Source organism: Lynx canadensis, chromosome A3 (genome assembly GCF_007474595.2).
Source record: "Lynx canadensis isolate LIC74 chromosome A3, mLynCan4.pri.v2, whole genome shotgun sequence".
Classification (NCBI taxonomy): Eukaryota; Metazoa; Chordata; class Mammalia; order Carnivora; family Felidae; genus Lynx; species Lynx canadensis.
In genome coordinates this window covers 60324623-60350139 of record NC_044305.1, presented here as the reverse complement: position 1 = coordinate 60350139, position 25517 = coordinate 60324623, and the positions used below count along the sequence as shown (strand labels likewise).

Here is a 25517-nt window from a genome sequence, read left to right as displayed (position 1 = left end):
CTCTGTGAATATACTAAATTCATCTGAATTGTACACTTCCAATGGATGAACTGTATGGCATGTGAATCATAACTCAAAAAAGCTGTTACCAAATCCCACAAAGGTGTGTAGTATGATACAGCTAAAGCAGTGTGTAGAGAAAAATGTAAAATTCTAAACAACTATATTAAAGAAAAATGGCCTAAAACTAACCATCTAAGTGTTCACCTTAAAAATTTTTTATTTTTATTTGTTTACATTTTTTAAATAAGAGTAAATTAAACTTAAATGATGTAGAAGGAAAGAAATAATATTGAGAGGAAATCAATGAAATGTAAAACCAAGAATAAGTAAACATCAATGAAATTAATACTGATACTTTGAAAAGATTAACATAATGATAAATTTCCAAGTAAACTGATGAAGAAAATTGAGAAAAGTCATGAATTATCAATACCAAGAATGCAAAAGGGATGCCATTAAAAATTACAAATAACTTTTTGACAACAAATTTGGCAACTTTGATGAAATGGACATATCTTAGAAAAACACAAATTGCCAAAAGTGATTAAAGAAAAAATAGAAAATCTGAATAGCTCCAAATCAATTTAAAACTTCAAGTAATTGAAAATCTACCCCTGCCCACATTTTCTGGCCCATATGGTTTCATTTGTGAATTCTACCAACAGTTAAAGAAAAAATAATAACAATATACTAACTAGAATAGAGAAAGGAACATATCCATTTATTCTATGAGGCAGCATTAACCTGGCTAACATACCTCAGTAATTTATAAAGCAGATTAACAATATCTGACAATGACATTACAAGACAATCATAGATCAATATCCTCATGAAACAGATGCAAAAATATACAACAAAATATTATAATTTAACAATTTATTTAAAATATTAGCAATCTAATAATTTATTTTAAAGGGTAATATATCATGACCAACTGGATTTATTACAGGAATATATTTTTAAAATTTTTTAATTTTTATTGAGTAAATTCTACCCTCAACACAGAGCGTGAACTCACAACCCCGAGGTTAAGAGTCATATGCTCCACTGACTGAGCCAGCCAGGCATCCCTCCATGATTGATTTTTAAAAATCAATCAATAAGGAGAAGATGGCAGCATAGGAGGATGCTGGGCTCACCGTGTCCTGCTGATCACTTAGATTCCACCCATATCTGCCTAAATAACCCAGAAAACCACCAGAAGACTAACAGAATGGACTCCCTGGAGCCCAGTGTACACAAGAGGCCCACAGAAGTTAGGAAGGGCGGAGAAGCAGTGCGCACTACACGGATTGGCAGGAGGGAGCCAGGGCAGTGGAGGGGCAGCCTGCCAGGAAAGGCAGAACCCCTGAAGTCTGGCTTGCAATAGTGGAGGGGCCGGACTCTGTGAGTTCTGACAGCCAGCAGGACGTAACATCTGGAATGTTAAAAGTCAACAGCTCTGCTCTCGGAGAATGGGGAGGGCGAGAGGACACAGGGAGGGAGAGATGTTGAGCCCCAGAAGACAGAGCTCAGCTCGGCGGAGGAACACAGGTGCTGGCCAGCGCCATCTCCCTCTCCCATCCCCCAGCCAAAATTCAAAAGAGAACCAGTTCCTGTCACCAAATTTAGAATAATTTCTAAATTATTCTAATAGTAACAAAATTAATTGCTGGACATGAAAAAAGTATAGAGGACAGCAGAGAATCTATTACTACAGAGATCAAGTGACTAAGAAACAGTCATGAGGAGCTAAAAAATACTCTAAATGAGTTGCCAGATACAATGGAGGCAACCGCAGCTTGGATTGAAGAGGCAGAGGAGAGAATAGGTGAATTAGAAGATAAAATTATGGAAAAAGAGGAAGCTGAGAAAAAGAGAGATAAAAAAAATCCAGGAGTATGAGGGGAGAATTTGAGAACTAAGCAATGCAATCAAGCATAACAATATCCATATAATAGGGATTGCAGAAGAGGAAGAGAGAGAGAAAGGGGCGGAAGGTGTACTTGAACAAATCATACTTGAGAACTTCCCTGATCTGGGGAAGGAAACAGGCATTGAAATCCAAGAGGCACAGAGAACTCCCTTCAGATGTAACTTGAATCGATTTTCTGCGTGATATATCATAGTGAAACTGGCAAAATACAAGGATAAAGAGAAAATTCTGAAAGCAGCTAGGGATAAACACACTCTAACATACAAAGGGAGACCGATAAGACTAGTGATGGATCTATCTACTGAAACTTGGCAGGCCAGAAAGGAATGGCAGGAAATCTTCAATGTGATGAACAGAAAAAATATGCAGCCAAGAATCCTTTATCCAGCAAGTCTGTCATTCAGAATAGTAGGAGAGATAAAGGTCTTCCCAAACAAACAAAAACTGAAGGAATTCATCACCACTAAACCAGACCTACAAGAGATCCTAAGGGGGATTCTGTGACTGAAATGTTCCAAGGACCACAAAGTACCAGAGACATCACTATAAGCATGAAACCTACAGACATCACAATGACTCTAAACCCATATCTTTCTATGATAATGCTGAATGTAAATGGACTAAATGTTCCAACCAAAAGACATAGGGTATCAGAATGGATAAAAAAAAAAAAAAAACCAAGACCCATCTATTTGCTGTCTACAAGAGACTCATTTTAGACCTGAGGACACCTTCAGATTGAAACTGAGGGGATGGAGAACTATTTATCATGCTACTGGAAGTCAAAAGAAAGCTGGAGTAGCCATACTTATATCAGACAAACTAGACTTTAAAGGCTGGAACAAGAGATGAAGAAGGGCATTATATAATAATTACAGGGTCTATCCATCAGGAAGAGCTAACAATTATAAATGTCTATAAACCGAATACAGGAGCCCCCAAATATATAAAACAATTAATCACAAACATAAGCAACCTTATTGATAAGAATGTGGTAATTGCAGGGGACTTTAATACTCCAATTACAACAATGGATTGATCATCTAGACACAGGATCAATAAACAAACAAGGGCCCTGAAGGATACATTGGACCAGATGGACTTGACAGATATATTTAGAACTCTGCATCCCAAAGCAACAGAATATACTTTCTTCTCAAGTGCACATGGAACATTCTCCAAGAGAGATCACATACTGAGTCACAAAACAGCCCTTCATAAGTATACAAGAACTGAGATCATACCATGCATACTTTCAGACCACAATGCTATGAAACTTGAAATCAACCACAGAAAAAAGTCTGGAAAACCAAAGAGCATGGAGGTTAAAGAACATCCTACTAAAGAATGAATGGGTCAACCAAGCAATTAGAGAAGAAATTAAGAATATATGGAAACAAATGAAAATGAAAATACAACAATCCAAATGCTTTGGGATGCAGCGAAGGCAGTCCTGAGAGGAAAATACATTGCAATCCAGGCCTATCTCCAGAAACAAGAAAAATCCCAAATACAAAATCTAACAGCATACCTAAAGGAAATAGAAGCAGAACAGTAAAGACACCCCAAACCCAACAGAAGAAGAGAAATAATAAAGATCAGAGCAGAAATAAACAATATAGAATCTAAAAACACTGTAGAGCAGGTCAATGAAACCAAGAGTTGGTTTTTTGAAAAAATAAACAAAATTGATGAACTTCTAGCCAGGCTTCTCAAAAAGAAAAGGGAGATGACCCAAATATATAAAATCATGAATGAAAATGGAATTATTACAACCAATCCCTCAGAAATACAAGCAATTATCAGGGAATACTATAAAAAATTATATGCCAACAAATTGGACAACCTGGAAGAAATGGACAAATTCCTAAGCACCCACCCACTTCCAAAACTCAAACAGGAAGAAACAGAAAACTTGAACAGATCCATAACCAGCGAAGAAATTGAATCAGTTAACAAAAATCTCCCAACAAATAAGAGTCCAGGACCAGATGGCTTCCCAGGGGAATTCTACCAGACATTTAAAGCAGAGATAATACCTATCCTTCTCGAGCTGTTCCAAAAAATAGAAAGGGAAGGAAAATTTCCAGACTCATTCTATGAAGTCAGCATCACTTAGATTCCTAAACCAGACAGAGACCCAGCAAAAAAAGAGAACTACAAGCCAATATCCCTGATGAATATGGATGCAAAAATTCTCAATAAGATACTAGCAAATCGAATTCAACAGCATATAAAAATTATACACCATGATCAAGTGGGATTCATTCCTGGGCTGCAGGGCCAGTTCAACATTCACAAATCAATCAATGTGATACATCACATTAATAAAAGAAAAGATAAGAACCTTAGGATCCTGTGAATCGATGCAGAAAAAGCACTTGACAAAATTCAGCATCCTTTCTTAATAAAAACCCTTGAGAAACTCGGGATAGAAGGAACATACTTAAACATCATAAAAGCCATTTATGAAAAACCCACAGCTAACATCATCCTCAATGGGGAAAAACTGAGAACTTTCCCCCTGAGATCAGGAACACGGCAGGGATGTCCACTCTCACCGCTGTTGTTTAACATAGTGTTGGAAGTGCTAGCATCAGCAATCAGACAACAAAAGGAAATCAAAGGCATCAAAACTGGCAAAGATGAAGTCAAGCTTTCACTTTTTGCAGATGACATGATATTATACATGGAAAACCCAATAGACTCCACCAAAAGTCTGCTAGAACTGATATATGAATTCAGCAAAGTTGCAGGATACAAAATCAATGTACAGAAATCAGTTGCATTCTTATACACTAATAATGAAGCAACAGAAAGACAAATAAAGAAACTGATCCCATTCACAATTGCACCAAGAAGCATAGAATACCTAGGAATAAACCTAACCAAAGATGTAAAAGATCTATATGCTGAAAACTATAGAAAGCTTATGAAGGAAATTGAAGAAGACATAAAGAAATGGAAAAACATTCCATGCTCATGGATTGGAAGAATAAATATTATTAAATATACCCAAAGCAATCTACACATTCAATGCAATCCCAAGGAAAATTGCATGAGCATTCTTCTCAAAGATAGAACAAGCAATTCTAAAATTTGTATGGAACCACAGAAGACCCCGAATAGCCAAAGTAATTTTGAAGAAGATCAAAGCAGGAGGCATCACAATCCCAGACTTTAGCCTCTACTACAAAGCTGTCATCATCAAGACAGCATGGTATTGGCACAAAAACAGACACATAGACCAATGGAATAGAATAGACCCCAGAACTAGACCCACAAACGTATGGCCAACTCATCTTTGACAAAGCAGGAAAGAACATCCAATGGAAAAAAGTCTCTTTAACAAATGGTACTGGGAGAACTGGACAGCAACATGCAGAAGGATGAAACTAGACCACTTTCTTACATCATTCACAAAAATAAACTCAAAATGGATAAAGGACCTGAATGTGAGACAGGAAACCATCAAAATCCTAGAGGAGAAAGCAGGAAAAAAACCTTTCTGACCTCATCTGCAGCAATTTCTTAGCAATGTCTTACTTGACACATTTCCAAAAGCAAGGGAATTAAAAGCAAAAATGAACTATTGGGACCTCATGAAGATAAAAAGCTTCTGCACTGCAAAAGAAACAATCAACAAAACTAAAAGGCAACCAATGGAATGGGAAAAGATATTTGCAAATGACATATCGGACAAAGGGCTAGTATCCAAAATCTATAAAGAGCTCACCAAACTCCACACCTGAAAAAAAAATAATCCAGTGAAGAAATGGGCAAAAAACATGAATAGACACTTCTTGAAAGAAGACATCCAGATGGCCAACAGACACATGAAAAGATTCTCAACGTCGCTCCTCATCAGGGAAATACAAGTCAAAACCACACTCAGATACCACCTCAAACCAGTCAGAGTGGCTAATATGAACAAATCAGGAGACTATAGATGCTGGAGAGGATGTGGAGAAACGGAAACCCTCTTGCACTGTTGGTGGGAATGCATACTGGTGCAGCCGCTCTGGAAAACAGTGTGGAGGTTCCTCAAAAAATTAAAAATAGATCTACCCTATGACCCAGCAATAGCACTGCTAGGAATTTACCCAAGGGATACAAGAGTGCTGATACATAGGGGCACTTGTACCCTAATGTTTATAGCAGCACTTTCAACAATAGCCAAATTATGGAAAGATCCTCAATGTCCATCAACTGATGAATGGATAAAGAAATTGTGGTTCATATACAGAATGGAATACTACGTGGCAATCAGAAAAAATTAAATATGGCCTTTTGTAGCAATGTGGATGGAACTGGAGAGTGTTAGGCTAAGTGAAACAAGTCATAGAGAGGAAGACAGATACCATATGGTTTCACTCTTATGTGGATCCTGAGAAACTTAATAGAAGACCATGGGGGAGGAGAAGGAAAAAAAAAAAAAGGTTAGGGAGGGAGGGAGCCAAAACATAAGAGACTCTTAAAAACTGAGAACTGAGGGTTGATGGGAGGTGGGAGGGAGGGGAAAGTGGGTGATGGGCATTGAGGAGGGCACCTGTTGGAATGAGCACTGGGTGTTGTATGGAAACCAATTTGACAATAAATTTCATATTTAAAAAAATAAATAAATAAATAAGGTAAGAAAAAAATTAAAATTAAAAAAATCAATGTATTAACCATTTTAACAAGCCAAAAATATAAAAATAAAAATGATATGACCATCTCAATATTTGCAGAAAAGGCATTTGATGAAATTCTATACCCATTCATGATAAAAATTCTAAGTAAACTTAGAAGAGAAGGTCTTCAACCTGATAAAATGTTTCTACAAAAACATGCAGCTAATATCATAGTCAAAAAAGAAATACTGAATGCTTTTTCCTTAAGATGACAAATGAGGCAAAGATGTCCACTCTCATCACTTTGTTCAATACCAGACAGAAAAGAAAGGCATTCAGATTGGAAAAAAAAAGTAAAACTATCTTTATATGCAAAGGACATGACTGTATTATGTAGAAAATCCTTTAAAATCTACCAAAAAAAAAAAAAAACCTACTAGAACTAAAAAAATTGAATTTAAGCAATATTACAGAATAAAAGATAACAAAATTCTACCTTATTTCTGTGTATAGACTATCAAAAACTGCAATACAAAATTTAGGAATGAAATATTTTCAATGGCATTTTAAAAACCTATGAGATAAGGATAATAACAATATATGTATATAATATCTATACACTAAAAAGTATAAAACATGTGGATAGACTATATTTATGTCCCCAAAGATTCATTATTGTTAAGATCTTCAACTTGCTCCATATTGATCTGTACATTCAATACCATGCTATCAAACTCCATATAAGTTTTTTTCTGTAGAAAATAACTCATTCTAAAATTTATATGGAAATGAAGAGGCCCCATAACACCAGACCTTCTCAGAAAGAACACATTTGGAGGATTCACACTAATTCATTTGAAGACTTTCTGTAAGGCTATATTAATTAATGAAGCTTTATACGATACTGGCTTACTATGACACTGGCTAAGAATAGACATATATATCCATGGACAGAAGAGTTCAGAAATAGATCCATACCAAAAAAAGAAAAAAAAGAAATAGATCCATACACACAGGATTATTTTATTTTTGCTAAAAGTTCTTAGATAACTCAGTGGTGAAATACCATCTTTTCAACAAATAGCACTGGACAACTTCAAATCATGTGGGGAAAAAAATAAACCTCGATCATTATCTTACATCATACATAACTATTAATTCAAAATGTATCATAGACTACAATACAAAAGTGTAAGATTTCTGGAAGAAGAAAAGAAGAAAGCCGATGCATCTTGTTGTATGCAAAGATTTATGAGATAGGACACAGAAATACCAAGTAGGAAAAAAAAAAACTGATAAACTGGACTTGACCAAAAATTTAAAACCTCTGCTCTTCAAAAGACTTAAAAAGGCAAGCCAATGACTAGGAGAAAATATTTAAAAGTATACATATCTGACAAAGAAACATCTAGAGTGTTCCAAAAAATTCTTACAACTTAGTAACAGGAATCATAATAAAAAGATGGGCAACAGATTTGAACAGACACTTCGCAAAAGATATTTTCATGATCATTAAGAATGTGGAAAGCTGCACTACATTATTAGTTAAAAAGGAAATGCAAACTAAAACTACAATGTGACAATACATGTGTCAGGAAAAATGGAGAACCACTGGAACTCTCATTCAATGCAAATGAGAGAGTAAAGTGATACAATCAGTTTGCAAAATAGTTTGTCAGTTTCTTACAAAGTTAAGCCTACTTATATGATCCAGCAATTCTGCTGCTAGTTTTTTACCCTAGAAAAAGTGAAAATTTGTGCACAAAGACTTGTGCATGATGTTCATTGCTGTTTATTCATAATGGCCAAAAACTAGAAACAATCTGTTATAAACTAAATTGTGTCCCCTTAAAATGCATATGTTGAAGCCCTAACACCCCAGGATAACTGTACTTGGAGACAGGGCCTTTATGAAGGTGATTAAGGCTAAACGAGACCATAAGAATGGAGATTTAATCAAATATGACTGTGCCCCTACAAGAAGAATCACCAGGGATGCACATGCACAAAAGAAAGGCCTTGTGAGGACATAGTAATAAGGTGGCCAATCTGCAGACCAAGTTAAGAGGCCTCAGAAGAAACTTAAACTGCCATCACCTTGATCTTGGACTGCCAAACTCCAGAACTGAGAGAACATAAATTTATACTGTTTAAGCCACCCAATCTGCAATATTTTATTTCACCAGAGTTAGCAGACTAATGCACACATTAAATGTCCGTTAATAGGTGAATAAACAGATTGTGATATGGCTATGCAATGGAACACTATTCAACAATATGAACTAATGAATGAACTAACATGCAACAACATGTATGAACTTCAACATCATTACGGTGAGTGAGACAAGTTAAGACACAAATAAATACTTACTGTCTGATTCCATTTGTATAAAATTTTAGAGAAAGCAAATCTTATCTATAGTGACAGAAAGAAAACCAGTAATTGCTTAGGGATTGGGATGGATTGACTGCAAAAGGACTTGAAGGAATGTTAGGAAGGTGACGGAATGTTCTATACTATAACATGATTATACAGATGACTGTGAAAACGTATTCATTTGTCAAAACTCATCTGATCATAATGAGAATTTTTTATTGTATGTAAGTCACATTTCAATATAGATGGTTAAAAATTAGTTTAAGTAGAGAGTTATTCAGGTGACTCATTACACATTTATATTTTCATCATAAATATATAAAATGCTGAACTAATAGCAGCCTTAAAAATATGGCAAAAACTGAGAAAATCATTCACAGAAAAATAGACAAATCCACAGTTATAGAGGAGGATCTTAAGACATTTCTTTCAGTAACTAAAAATCAAAAATACAAATTTGGTAAGGGTTTTTAAGAACTGAATGACACTGTTAACAAGCCTAATCACATGTATATATAAATATGCTATATATAAATACATATAACATACATATGCCCCCCGAAATAAGTGAATACACCTGCTTTTCAAGCTCACTTAGAGTATTATCAAATATTGTGTACCCTGCCACTAAGCAAGCCTTAACAGATATCAATAAGTTAATATCATATAAGCCATATTATTTCATCATAATATACAACAAAACTAGATATAAAAAATAGAATAATAATATCAAGTCCCCTGTGCATTGGAAATTTTAAAAATAGCTTCAGTGATCATAATTACTTTGGATATAAACAGACCAAACACTCCAATCAAAAGGCACAGAGTATCAGAATGAATAAAAAATCAAGATCCATCTATATGCTGCTTATAAAAGACTCATTTTAGACCTAAAGACACTTGCAGATTGAAAGTGAGGGGATGGAGAAACATTTATCATGCAAACCAATGTCAAAGGAAAGCCAGAGTGTAATGCATATATCAGACAACTACACTTTAAAACAAAGACTATAACAGAGACAAAGAAGGGCATTATATAATCATAAAGGGGACAATCCAAGAAGAAGATATAACAATTGTAAAAATTTTTACACTCAACATGAGAGCACCCAATGTATAAAACAATTAATAACAAACATAAAAGAACTCATTGATAATAACATAATAATAGTAGGGGACTTTAACACCCCACCTGTATCAATGGACAGATCATCAAAACAGAAAATAAACAAGAAAACAATGACTTTGAATGACACACTGGACCAGATGGACTTAACATATATTCAGAATATTCCATCCTAAAACAGCAGAATATTCATTCGTTTCAAGTGCACATGGAACATTCTCCAGAATAGATCACATTTTAGGTCACAAAACTGGCCCCAACAAGTACAAAAACATTGAAATCATATCATACACCTTTTCTGACCATAATGCTATGAATCTAGAAGTCAACCACAAGAAAAAGTTCAAAAGACCACAAATACATGGAGGTTAGATAACATGCTACTAAATAATGAATGGGTCAACCACGAAATCAAAGAAGAAATTTAAAAATACCTGGAAACAAATGAAAATGAAAACACAATGGTCAAAAACCTTGGGGAAGCAGCAAAAGTGGTCCTAAGAGGGAAGTATATAGAAATACGGCCTATCTCACGAAGCAAGAAAAATCTCAAATATACAATTCTAACCTTACACCTAAAGGAGCTAGAAAAAGAACAAATGAAGCCTATCCCAGCAGAATGAAGGAAATAATAAAGATTAGAACAGAGATAAATGATATAGAAACTAAAAAAACAATAGAACAGATCAATGAAACTAGGAGCTGGTTCTTTAAAAAAATTCATAAAATTGATAAACCTCTAGCCAGACTTATCAAAAACAAAAGAGAAAGGATCCAAATAAATAAAATCATGAATGAGAAAGGAGAAATAACCAAAAAAAAAATGCAAACAATTACAAGAGAATACTATGAAAAACTATATGCAAACAAAGGACAACCTGGATGAAATAGATAAATTCCTAGAAACATATAAACCACCAAAACTGAAATAGGAAGGAAAAAAAAAAAAAACTTGAACAGACTGATAAACAGCAAAGAAATTGAATCAGTGATAAAAAAAAAAAAAAACAAAAAACAAAAAACACACACACTCCCAACAAACAAAAGTCCAGAGCCAGATGGCTTCACAGGCAAATTCTACCAAACATTTAAAGAAGAGTTAATACCTATTCTTCTCAAACAATTCCAAAAAATAGAAAAGAAAGGAAAACTTCCAAATTCATTCTATGAGGCCAGCATTACCCTGATACCAAAAGTAGATAAAGACTTCACTAAAAAGAAAACTACAGGCTAATACCCCTGATGAACATGGATGCAAAAATGTAAAAATTCTCAATAAAAACTAGCAAAACTGAATCCAATAACACATTAAAAAAATCATTCACCACAATCAAGTGGGATTTATTCCTGGGTTTCAAGGGTAGTTCAATATTCATAAATCAAATAATGTGATATACCACATTGATAAAAGAAAGCATAAGAACCATACAATCATTTCAACAGAAAACACATTTGACAAAGTACATCTATTCATGATAAAAACCCTCAACAAAATAGGTTTAGGGAGAACATACCTCAACATAATAAAGGCCATATATGAAAAACCCACAGATAATATCATCAGCATCAGTGGGGAAAAGCTGAGAGCTTTTCCTCTAGAGTCAGGAACAAGACAAGGATGTCCACCCTCACCACTGCACCACCACTAGTACCACTAGTACTGGAAGTCCTAGACACAGCAATCAGACAACAAAAAGAAATAAAAGGCATCCAAATTGGCAAGGAGAATGTAAAAGTTTCACTATTTTCAGATGAGATGATACTCTATATAGAAAATCCAAAAGCCTCTGCCAAAACCTGCTAGAAATGATACACAAATTCAGTAAAGTTGCAAAAGTTCAGTAAAGGATACAAAATTAACATACAGAAATCTGTTGCCTTTCTATACACCAATAATGAAGCAGCAGAAAAAGAAATTAAGGAATCAATCCCATTGGCAATTGCACCAAAAACCATAAGGAACCTAGGAATAAACCTAATTAAAGAGGTGAAAGACCTGTACTCTGAAAACTATAAAACACTGATGAAAACAACTGAAGAACAAAGAAATGGAAAGACATTCCATGTTCATGGATTGAAAGAACAAATATTGTTAAAATGTCTCTACTACCCGAAGTAAGCTACAAATTAAAGGCAATTCCTATCAATATACCAATCACATTTTTCACAGACCAAGAACAAACATTCCTAAAATTTGTATGGAACCACAAAAGACCTTGAATAGCCAAAGCAACCTTGAAAAAGAAAAGCAAAGCTGGAGGTATCACAATTCCAAATTTTAAATTACACTACAAAGCTGTAGTGATCAAAACAGTATGGTACTGGCCCAAAAATAGACACATAGATCAATGGAACAGAATAGAAAACCCAGAAATAAACCCATAGCTATATGGTCAATTAATCTTCAACAAAGCAGGAAAGAATGTCCAATGGGAAAAAGGCAGTCTCTTCAACAAATGGTGCTGGGAAAACTGGAGAGCAACATGCAAAAGAATGAAACTGGGCCAATCTCTTACACCAAACACAAAACTAAATTCAAAGTGGATTAAAGACCTAATTTTGAGACCCCAAAACATCAAAATCCTAGAGGAGTACACAGACAGTAACCTCTTTGACAACAGCTGTAGCAACTTCTTTCTAGATATGTCTCCTGAGGCAAGGGAAACAAAAGCAAAAATAAATTATTGGGATTTCATCAAAATAAAAAGCTTCTGCACAGCAAAGGAAACAATCAACAAAACTAAAAGGTAACCTACGGGATGGGAGAAGATATTTGCAAATGAGAAATGAGGAATGATAAAGGGTTAGTATCCAAAATCTATAAAGAACTTATCAAACTCAACACCCAAAATATGAATAATCCAATTAAAAATGGACAGAAGACACGAATAGATACTTTTCCAAAGAAGACATCCAGATGGGCAGCAGACATGTGAAACAATGCTCAACATCACTCATCATCAGAGAATAAAAATCAAGATTACAATGAAATATTACCTCATTCCTGTCAGAAGGGCTAAAATCAAAAACACAAGAAACAGTAGATGTTGGCAAGGATGTGGAGAAAGGGGAACCCCTCCTGCACTGTTGGTGGGAATGCAAACTGGTGTAGCTACTCTGAAAAACAGATGGATGTTCCTCAAAAAGTTAAAAAAAGAACTACCCTATGATCCAGCAATTGCATTACTAGGTATTCACCCAAAGAATACAAAATACTAATTCAAAGGGATACATGTACCCCAGTGTTTATAGCAGCATTAACTACAATAGCCAAATTATGGAAACAGCTCATATGTCCATCAGCTGATGAATGGATAAAAGATGTGGTATACTTATACAATGAAATATTACTCAGCCATCAAAAAGAATGACATCTTGCCATTTGCAACAACATGGAAGGAGCTAGAGAGTATTACGCTAAGTGAAGTAAGTCAGTCAGAGAGACAAATACCATATGATTTCACTCATGTGGAATTTAAGAAACAAAATAAATAAGCAAGAGGGAAAAAAAGAGAGAGGGAGGCAAACCAAGAAACAGATTCTTGACTATAGAGAACAAACTGATGGTTACCAGAGGGGAGGTTGGTTGGGGACTCAGGGAAATAGAGGATGGGGATTAAGGAGGGCATTTGTGATAAGCACTAAGTGTTGTATGAAAGTTTTGAATCACTATATTGTACACCTGAAACTAATATAACACTATATGTTAACTAACTGGAATTTAAATAAAAACTTAAAAAAAGAAAATAAAGTAGTTAAAATTTTTGAAAAAAATAAATAACTTCAGTGATCAAAAATAAATCATTATTAAAATAAATCATTATTGAACTAGGTGATACTTTTAAATGAATGGCAATAAAAGCATTACCTCAAAACTTGTAGGATGCAGCCAAAGAAATTCATACAAAAGAAGAAAGATGTTAAATTATGGAATTTGATATATTTATTTTATAATGTATTTGAAAGAGTTTAATAAGGACAAAGGATAGCCAAAATAATTTGGGGGAACATTAATCCCAGATATCAAGACTTAACATAAAACTATAGAAGTTTCAAGAGTTTATTGTTGGCAAACAGATAAAGTTATGAATGGAACAGAACAAATGGAAATTTATTTTTATGACAAAGTAGACTTATAATTCAGTGAATAAAGAATGGGGATATCCATCTACAAAAATAAAAAATTACATCTCTATGTCAAACCACACACAATTCAACCTCAAGTGGATTAAATATCTAAATGTAAAGGGCAAAATTCCACATACTTTTAGAATTTTAGAAGAACCCTTAAAATAAAATATAAGAAAATATCTTTCTATTCTTGGAATAGCAAAGGATTTCTTAAAGAAGACATATAAACATAAACCATATTTGGGAGAGATTGACAATAATTCTGACAGCATCAGAATTTAAAACTTCTGTTTATATTCCAAGCACAATGAAAAGACAAGTAACAGCAAAAGAGGATAACTATAATACCTTTAAATTTTTTTAAGTTTATTTATTTATTTTTGAGAGTGAGAAAGAGAGAGTATGTGTGTGTGTGCACAAGCAGGGGAGGGGCAGAGAGAGAGAGAGAGAGAGAGAGAGAGACAGAGAGAGAGAATCCCAAGCAGGCTCCACAATGTCAGCACAGAACCCTATTTGGGGCTTGAACTCAAACCATGAGATCATGACCTGAGCCGAAATCAAGAGTCAGACGCTTAACTGAGCCACCCAGGCATCCCAGCTATAATATCTTTCAAAGGATTATTACCAAGAGTATATAGATAATCCTGATAAGTCAATATGAAAAAGATAAATAACCCAATAGAAAAATGAACAAAGTTTACAAAAATTCATTCAAGAGAAAATTTATAGAGGAGGAATTCTGAATGGCCAAGAAATAAGAAAAAATTCTCAATTTCACTTGTAATCAAGGAAACAGAAAACAAAAAGTATAGAAAACATTTTAAAGTTTGATAATATCAAGTATTGCTTAGTACTTGAGAAAATACCAACTCCATGATTTCTGATGAAATGGTAAAATTTTAGAGAGCAATACAATACTTCGAAGAGTTAAACCTGCCCTGTTATTCCACTTCTAGTCATAAACCCAGAGAAATATATACCCGAGGAGAAACATAAAAGAATGTTTGTTGCAGCATTTTATTAAAGAAAAAGTGAAGACAATTAAATTTCCTTTAATATGGGAATGAATTTTAATATTTACACAATGACTATAAGATGCAACTGTTTAGATCTATACTTTGTGTATCACATAGATAAATTTCAAAATTATAATATTGAGCAAAAAAGGTAAATTACAAATGGATATCTAGAGTATCACTTAAAAACCTAAAGCACACAAAACAACGGTATATATCATTTGTGGGTGATAGATATGTAGAAGAAGCATAAACATATGCAAAAGAGTTATACAACTGGCATGAAAGTTATTCACACCAGTCGTGAGGGAGGCAAGAGGGAAAAGGATGAGTTCTATCTGTAATATTTTGTTTCTTTACATAAAGAGAAACTTGAAGCAACAGTGGAAAATATTAGCATCCTTCAACCGGTGAGATGTGTGTATGTGTTTTATTTACTTTTTTTTGCACTTTTTTGGTATGTTTGAAATAGTTCCTAACTTTTAAAAATGCTAAAGATTATTCTAGTTGTAGGGTAGATAATAGATTAGAGCAAAACCAGAGTGGGTATTGGAGAACAATTAGGCTACAATTCATAGTATATTTAAATAATTTAAGTGTTTGTTTATATATTTAATTTATGGAATGCCAAACAAAACTCTTTCAAAATGATGTAGAATGTCCCACAAATACATTTTCCCAAACTTACCTGCTCGACCTCTCTGTTGAGAGAATCTACTTTTTCTTTTAATCTGTTACCTTCTGCCTCAGCAGTAATAAGTTCTAATTTGAGGGTATTGTTATCTGCCTCTGCTTGACGGGCCTTATTTTCCCAGTTTTCAGCATCTTCATTGGCTTTTCGGAGTTGGTCCATAATTTGCCGGTTCTCAGATTCCTAAAAAGCAATTTTAGGACTTACTTTAAAAGATGTAAAATGGTCAACATACAATATAAAGTAAACATTATTTGCCAGGTCACGGGAAATTTATTTGCTACAGAACCATTTATAACATAATCTCAAGAAATCGTATCTATATTCTCCATTTAGAAAATTGGTCATCCTGTAATCAACAAAAGGGAGTGGGACCAGGATCTGCCCTGCCTCCTGAGTCACACTCACCCATCTAGTAAAGTCAAGTTGGTTCCTATATTTGCTTTTGTTCAAACAAAATCCTTCATTGCCTCCTCTCCCTATATATCCGTTTAGTGACTATTTGCTACTCTGGTTTTTGAGTCTCTGCCTTGGCCAACCTTCTATACCTGTGCATTCCTTTGTTCCTGACTGCTTTTCTAGATTGTACTGGCTACAGAACTTCTGACTAATTACAAATTTCAAGCATAAATCTCTGATAATTCTGTTGATTTGTGTCTGTTGAACTAGACACATCACCTGTCTAGTTCCTGCCTTTCATTCATAACCTCAGTCTTAATTTTCTCTATCATGGACTGTTCTATGATTTATGATTTACTTTTGCTTACTGTTCTAGTAACTTACCTAAAATTTCTAAGAAATAAAACAACAAACCTATGCCAACAAACACTACTCATAACTATACAGTCATATTGGGCATATTATATAGAACCACATTTTTAAAACTTTTTAATTTTTGTAGGTTTATTTATTTTGAGAGAGACAGAGAGTACACACACACACAAGTGAGAGGAAGAAAGAGAGGGAGAGACAGAGAATCCCAAGCAGGCTCTGCATTATAAGTGTGGAGTCCAATGCAGGGCCTGAACCCATAAACTGCTATATCACAACCCCAGCTGATATCAAGAGTTGGACGCTCAATTGACTGAGCCATACAGGTGCCCCAAACCATATGTTTAAAACCTTAAAAGTTCTATCATGAGAGACTGACTAAAAAGTGGGATCTTATTTCTAAAGGAATATAATAACTCCACAAATACACAAATAGTATACTATATTGAGTAATCATTATGAGGCTATTTTTAAAAACATGTTTTAGTAATATGGTTTGGCTAACTCATTCTTACAAAGTCATTTATAATTTTGGTTATTATTAAAAAGGTACCAGACCTCTCTGTCATTAATACCTGTTAATAACCAGTGAATTTCTATCAGAACCATAAAATGATCACATTGCAATAAATGATATCTCACCCTAAGAAAGCTTTCAAATCAGATTTAAGTTTTCACAAATATGATTAACCATGAGACTGGTTAAAATTCAGTTAATATCGCCACCTTGTGGTTTGGTTACCTATGACTAATATAGAATCTTGTCAAGTTTGTTAACATGCTCAACTACTGCACTGACTTTCAAGATTTGGATATTCTCAATGTGCCTGTAGGATGTGTTTTTCCATTATTGTACTAAAAACAACAGCTATGCACTTAGTATGTACCTGGGAAACACACGGTACAGTATTTATAAACTGAATTCTACCCCCATCACTCTTCACCCTCTTTAACTTTCTTTGGCACTCACTGTCTATGCCATTCTCTTAACACTGCCTGAGAGTTTTATGTTGTTAGGTGTGGATGTCCAGTCTCCCCAGTAACACTCTGAGTTCCTCGAAGATAGAAACCATTTTTTTATACTATATTAAGTTTTCTAAAATACGAACCATTTCTTATATTAAATGTAGTTTTGTGACTCCCAGGTAACACATGGTTCAAGGTTCAAGCAGTAAAAAGGGACTGGCATGAATGTGTCACTCCTGGTCACCAAATACCTGGTGCACCTCCCTCTGGTCAACCAGAAACCATATTTTCCCTTTTTTTGTATCTACTCAAAGCAACCAGAGCAGTGTGGAGCCCAAGATAGGCAACAGAAATCAAAACCACAATGAGATACCACCTCATACCTTTCAGAATGGCTAAAATTAACAACTTAGGAAACAACAGATGCTAATGAGGATGCAGAGAAAGAGGCTCTCTTTTGCACTGCTGGTGGGAATGCAAACTGGTATAGCCACAGTGGAAAAGAGTATGGAGGTTCCTCAAAAAATTAGGGGCGCCTGGGTGGCGCAGTCGGTTAAGCGTCCGACTTCAGCCAGGTCACGATCTCGCGGTCCGCGAGTTCAAGCCCCGCGTCGCGCTCTGGGCTGATGGCTCGGAGCCTGGAGCCTGTTTCCGATTCTGTGTCTCCCTCTCTCTCTGCCCCTCCCCCGTTCATGCTCTGTCTCCATGCTCTGTCTCCATGCTCTGTCTCTCTCTGTCCCAAAAATAAATAAAAAAAGTTGAAAAAATTTAAAAAAAATTAAAAATAGAACTACTGTACAACCCAGCAACAACCCAGCAATTGTACTATTAGGTATTTATCCAGAGGATATAAAAATGCTGAATTCGAAGGGGCACATGCACCCCAATGTTTATAGCAGCACTATCAACAACAGCCAAATTATGGAACGAGCCCAAATGTCCATCAACTGATGAATGGATAAAAAAGATGTGGTACACACACACACACACACACACACACACACACACACACACAATGGAATACTACTCAGCGATGAAAAAGAATGAAATCTTGGGACACTTGGGTGGCTCAGTCGGTTAAGCATCAGACTTTGGCTCAGGTCATGATCTCATGGTTTGTGGGTTCGAGACCCATATTGGGGTCTGTGCTGACAGCTCAGAGGCTGGAGCCTGCTTCGGATTCTGTATCTCCCTCTCTCTCTCCCCCTCCCCTGTTCATGCTCTGTCTCTCAAAAATAAATGTCAAAAACTTTTTAAAAAAGAATGAAATCTTGCTTGCCATTTGCAACAATGCGGATGGAACTAGAGTCTATTATGCTAAGCAAAATAAGAGAAAGGCAGATATATGACTTCACTTATATGTGGAATCTGAGAAAAACAACAGATGAGCATAGGGGAAGGGAAGGAAAAATAAGGTAAAAACAGAGGGAGGCAAACCATAAGAGACTCTTAAAGACAAAGAACAAGCTGAGGGTTGCTGGAGGGGAGGTTGGTGGGGGGATGGGTTAAATGAGTGATGGGCTTTAAGGAGGGCATTTTTGGGGATGAGCACTGGGTGTCATATATAAAAGAGCAATCACCGGGTTCTACACCTGAAGCCAAGACTACACTGTATGTTACCTAATTCGAATTTGAATTTTTTAAAAAAGTGAAACTATTCTTTGGTATTTTCCAATTCCCTTTCAGCATCTGTTTACCTCTTTCTGGTGCTGTCCCCACCTCAGTACCATCCACCTCTGGTCCATTATTGGGCTCAATACTATACTTCCCCACAGCAAAACTGGCTGCCTCAGCTGTAATCCTTTGTGCTACTTGACTGAATTAAGGATACAGCCTCCCCTAATTGATCTCCCTCTTTCTGATTTTGTTACCCTTCTGATTTATTCCTCCCCAAATCACCAGAATGATCTTTCTAAAAGGCAATTCTTCAAATAACTTCTGGGCTCATGTTGTAACAAAAGCTTCCTGAAAACAGAGTTCAAACAAGTCCTTCTACCTCTGTATTATCACTACCTATACCCTCCCCTCTAGCTACAGAACCTACTTTTTTCCCCCCTTACACCTTTGTTCAGATTGTCCTCACTGCCCGGGGTGCCATTCTGTTTCCTACTTTTCATCTCTGGCACCTCAGCACCTACCATACTACATGCTGAATGAGTGAATGAATCAAGTGCTCAACAATTCTTAATGGACCTGTGGTTTATTCTCTCAGGGGACTGCCAGGATCCACCCAGTTTTGTTGTGAAACAAAATAAAAGAACTCACAGAAGGACACCAACAGCTGAGAGAAGCCTGATGTGTGATGTCTGAAAATACCATTCCACACTCTAAAAGCCCCGATCCCTAATGGTGGAATTTCAGATAATGTGACAAGCTAGGGAGAAAAAGGGAAGTGTCTAACACTGACTGAAATCTTACTACATTAAATGCTTAGATATTCATTTATTTATATTCTGTTCTGTTCCAGAATATACTTAAATGGTTCACTGTGCTAGGTCTATCTTACTTACTTGGGCTTTCTTTCCAATTACAGATGGGATGCTGAGACTCAGATTGAATAGCCTACATAAGTTCATGTTATGAGTGAGAAGGGGGGTCAGACCTATCTGACTTTGAAGCTTCCATTCAATTATAGTATTACATTGCTGGCACCTTAAAATCAAGACATGTAAGAAACGACCTGCTTTTCCAATGTAAGGCTGCCGACTTACTGCCTTACCTGCAATTTAGAAATCCTCAGAATCTCTTCTCTCTCAAAGTCTTTTTTTTTTTTTTTTTTTTTTTGTTATTATTATTATTTTATTTTATTTTTTTTTTTATATGAAGTTTATTGACAAATTGGTTTCCATACAACACCCAGTGCTCATCCCAAAAGGTGCCCTCCTCAATACCCATCACCCACCCGCCCCTCCCTCCCACCCCCCATCAACCCTCAGTTTGTTCTCAGTTTTTAACAGTCTCTTATGCTTTGGCTCTCTCCCACTCTAACGTCCTTTTTTTTTTTTTTTTTCCTTCCCCTCCCCCATGGGTTCCTGTTAAGTTTCTCAGGATCCACATAAGAGTGAAACCATATGGTATCTGTCTTTCTCTGTATGGCTTATTTCACTTAGCATCACACTCTCCAGTTCCATCCGTTGCTCCTTATCAGGGAAATACAAATCAAAACCACACTCAGGTATCACCTCACGCCAGTCAGAGTGGCCAAAATGAACAAATCAGGAGACTATAGATGCTGGAGAGGATGTGGAGAAACGGGAACTCTCTCAAAGTCTTAAACAGTCTTATGCACACTAAAAATGAATGCTCAAGAAATGTTTACAGACTGATTTTAAATGAGATGTTAAATAAAACAAGGAAAACAGTTTGGGGGTGGAAAGTTCCTATTAATGGTTTGAGTGGTAGGTAGGAAACACTATACCTACTATATTAATTAAGGCAACTATATTATTTTAGATAATATTTTACCAATGGGCATACCTAACATCCTTGGTCAAGCTGTCTGTTTATTCCAGGGGGACCACACATACTCTAGATTTATTTGGTCACTAACACAGAAGTACAGATCAGAGCCATCTACTCTGGTCCTAAGAAATAGATGATCCCTATAAACATTGGGGTACAAGTGCCCCTATGCATCAGCACCCCTGTATCCCTTGGGTAAATTCTTTCAACAATAGCCAAATTATGGAAAGAGCCTAAATGTCCATTAACTGATGAATGAATAAAGAAGATGTGGTTTATATATATAATGGAATACTACTTGGCAATGAAAAAGAATGAAATCTGGCCTTTTGTAGCAACATGGATGGAACTGGAGAGTGTTATGCTAAGTGAAATAAGTCATACAGAGAAAGACAGGTACCATATGTTTTCACTCACATGTGGATCCTGAGAAACTTAACAGAAGACTATGGGGGAGAGGAAGGGAAAAAAAATTTAGAGAGGGAGAGAGCCAAAACATAAAAGACTCTTAAAAACTGAGAACAAACTGAGAGTTGATGGGGCGGTGGGAGGTAGGGGAAAGTGGGTGATGGGCATTGAGGAGGGCACCTGTTGGGATGAGCACTGGGTGTTGTATGGAAACCAATATGACAGTAAATTTCATATTAAAATATATATATGTGTGTGTGTGTGTATATACATATATATATATATGGAAAGAAAGAAAGAAAGAAAGAAAGAAAGAAAGAAAGAAAGAAAGAAAGAAAGAAAGGCCCCACAACAGGGTGATCAATTCTGATCTTCTACACAATCAGGCAGAGCCTCTTTTGTCAAAGGTTTACAACTGAAAATTACCATTTTCAAATATAAGTGAGCTGAAATTGATTCTGATCTCTTGTCCTTCAGCCAATTAGGAGGATTCTACTTATCTAGGATGGCTGAATATACAATTAATCCATCATTGTCAACACTAAAATATGCTATGTATTTTAAAAAGTCTTGATTCAGCTGTCCCTATGAGAAATAACTAGCAAAATTTCATCAGTATCATGAGCAAACAGAAAAAAAATGTATACATACTTCAGACTTTAATATACTCTTCAGCTTGTTAACCTCCAAATTAGTATCTTGGACCTTCTGTTTTATGTCGTTAAGTTCATTATGTGTATCATTCAATTTTTTAGACAGGGCCTATAAAGAAAAATATAGCTAGACTTGACAACAAAAAATAAAAATAGAAACTTTCTCTGTGTCAAAACCACTATTAATTTTAAATATTTATAGTAAATGTGATAAATAAAATTTAGTATACCTAATATATAAAGCTCATAAAAACCAAAAACACCTCAGCTCTTCATGCTTTCTAATATCACATTCTTTGCCATAACTCCTTCCAGTGAGTTGAAGTCTATTTAACCACATTTCTATCTAATCTTGCCTTCACAATTTTTTTTTTTTTGGCTAATTGGACAATAAACAACAGGACACAAATTGAAAATCTGTGCTTGAAAATTGTTTATTTATTGGGACTTCCTGCTTGTTGCTCTTGGAAATACTGCAACAGTCACCATGTGAATAAGTCTGGGCAAGGCTGTGAGATAATGGGAGACATGTGGCCCATCACCCCACTAGCAAAAAAATAAAACAAAACAGAAAACACATGAATCCAAATAGTAAATGAGCAAAGAACCCAACAGACAATTCACAAAAAGGAAGCCCAAGGGCATAGTACTTGAAAAAAGTTAAAATTTATAAGTAATAAAAAAACATTTTAATTTTCTAAACTTTTAAAATTTTACTAATTTTAAATAATTTTTTAAAAATGAAATGCTATTTTGTCTATCAAATTAGCAAACAATTAAAGTTATTCTGTTAAACCCAGGAATGAGCATTTCCATGTATCTTGAAATAAACAAAATTTGCAAAAGCAAATCTGTTATCTGCTATCTACAATCTACATCAGGAGACATTTTTAAATGCTCATAAGAGCAGGAATGACAAGTATGTTGCTTTTTGTTGAAGGTGGCAGATAGATTCATGAGTATTCACTACATTTGAAAATGTCCACTTAGAAAGGCTTTTTTTTTTTAATTTAAAAAAGACGCCTCATAAGCTTTGATTTAATTTAAAACTAAATCTAGTGAATGAAATAATGAAAAGAATGTTCACTAAGGCATTATTTGTTATGATGACAATATCTATGTACGTTAAGTAAATGAAGGCAGTAAATAACAGTATCTACAGTCTCTACACAGTGGCATAACCACATACATTATGTATCTGCCTATGAGAAATTGTTTAGAATAATTTTTAATAACAGAGGAAAATATCCATCTATATTTAGTGAAAAAGTCAGGATAAAACACTAAAAATACTTCATACCAATTTGTTAGAAATTGTGGTATTGAGGATGAGATTTTTTTTAAAGGTTTCTGTTTTCCAAATTTGCTGTGATCTGGGTTTTAACTCGTGGTCCACAAAGGGATCCAACTTCTACCCTTGGGCCTATAACCCAAACAAAGGAAAAAACTACTCTTGAACAAATGTCAATTGTTATAACACCAATTTATTCTGATTATAAAAAATGTTTATGAAGTTTTAACAAAGCAAGGGAGTGCTTATGATGTCACAGTAAGCAAGTAACAGCAACAAGATATTTGTCCAGTGATTGTGCTAGACACTCCGATGAGTACTTTCTAGGCATGTTCTCATTTCCTCTCCATTTTTACATATATAAACTGAGACTCAGGAAAGTTTAATGGTATGATCACACAGCCAAGCAGGGTATTCAAATTCATGAGTCTTAAATACTCCAGGCCTTATCACGTAGGAAAAACCATGATATAAAGTGGTGTGTGGTTTTATCCCACTTACATTAAAAAGTTCATTATGTAAATTAAAAATATTTAACAATTAAAAATACAGACTTCTATGATGCAGACTAAACACACTGAGAGTGACAGCAAGTGGGGGAGTCATTTAGACTGAATCATTTTAAGAGGGGAAAAAAGCTTCCAAATAGAGTTTTTTAATGTTCAAATTAAAATACTGATATTAGAAATGAAAAGAGTGGATAAACTGAAATATATTGTCTTAGAAACAGAATAATTATAAAAGAAAATTTCCCAAGTAGAATCACAGTGCTAAGGAGGACCAAAATATGTGGCATAGTCCATACATATATTCATCCTTAAAGAGAATAATAGTCCACCAAATAAATCTACCCCTTTCTTAAAAGTTTCTGAAGGTTTTTCTCTTCCTTTGTTGATTTGTTCAAATATTTATCCTTCAGTAAGGAAGTACTTCCTAAGATTTAATACAAATCTATTATATCACCACTCTCTCCTTTAATACTTCATGTTTGAGAATTTCATTTATAAAATATGAGGCATAATCTGCAGAGTAAAGGCAAAAAAAAAAATGGCTGATTCCAAAGCCTGAGGTCTTCTACAAAATAAAATGAGGACTGAGAATCAGAATAAAACAAAAATTTTTCTTGGAGAAGAAAGATTCTAGGAACAAGTATACCTGGTTTTCTTGTTTGGCTTTAGAAAATTGTTCTTGGACAGTATCATTCTCATGAGCCAAGATATCTCTTTCCCTAGCAATCTGAGCCAGCTCATCATTTGTTTCATCCAATTGCCGACGCATTCTGGAAATGTCTTGTTCACACATAATTAGGGCTTCAGTAGACTGTCTATTCCACAAATCAGATAGTACATAAAAAGAGACATTTTATCAAAAACAGAATAACAAACTCTCATAAGACAGAAGTTGGACAGTTAGCATGAAAACGTTTGATGTTTTAAATACATTTAAATTTTAAATACAGTCCATTGGAGTTTCTCAATGTTTCCCATATTTCACTCTAAAAAAGGATGCTGAATATACATAATAGTCAATGATTTGCTAAGTATTTCAAAACTTCTAATACTCCAGTATAAGAAAGCCTTCATTCTACCTCTGGCTGCTATAGCTTTGTCTCCTTTGCAGGTTCCCAGTCCTCTGCCATCCTAAAAATTAATGGTTCTCAGGGCTGAACCCTTAGCCTCCTGATTCTTCTCATCCTTATCTCAGAAAATCCTATTGAGGGGCACCTGGGTGGTTCGATCGGTTGAATGTCCAACTTGACTCAGGTTGTGATCTCAAGGTTCATGAGTTCACACCCTGCAATGGGTTCTCTGTTGTCAGCACAGAGCCTTCTTTGGATCCTCTGTCTCCCTCTCTCCCTGCCCCTCTTCTGCTTGCACTCTAGCTCTCCCTCTCTCAAAAAGAAGTAAACATTAAAAAATACATATTAAAAAAAAAAAAAAAGAAAATCCTGTTCATAGCCATGGCTCCTAGCCCCATCTTCAGATGATTCTGAAATCTTATTTCCAGCCTCTTCCTCTTCCTTAACACTCCAAACTCATATTTAACTGCTTACTAAACACATCTATAAGAAAGCCTCAAAGGCTCTTCAAATCC

The 25517-nt window shown here is 35.2% G+C and overlaps 1 protein-coding gene across 6 annotated transcripts in view; it reads right to left on the bottom strand.

Annotated features, from left to right (window-relative positions):
* The window catches only part of TSGA10 (testis specific 10), a 179079-nt gene that overhangs the window by 89182 nt on the left and 64380 nt on the right, over nt 1-25517 (bottom strand). For all 6 annotated transcript variants that reach the window (XM_032592623.1, XM_030310430.2, XM_032592624.1 and 3 more), the window contains exons 13-15: nt 24579-24747; nt 22131-22241; nt 15870-16055 (exon numbers count right to left, since the gene is read on the bottom strand). In XM_032592623.1, the coding sequence (XP_032448514.1) occupies nt 15870-16055; nt 22131-22241; nt 24579-24747 (466 nt within the window). The remainder of the gene's footprint in view (nt 1-15869; nt 16056-22130; nt 22242-24578; nt 24748-25517) is intronic.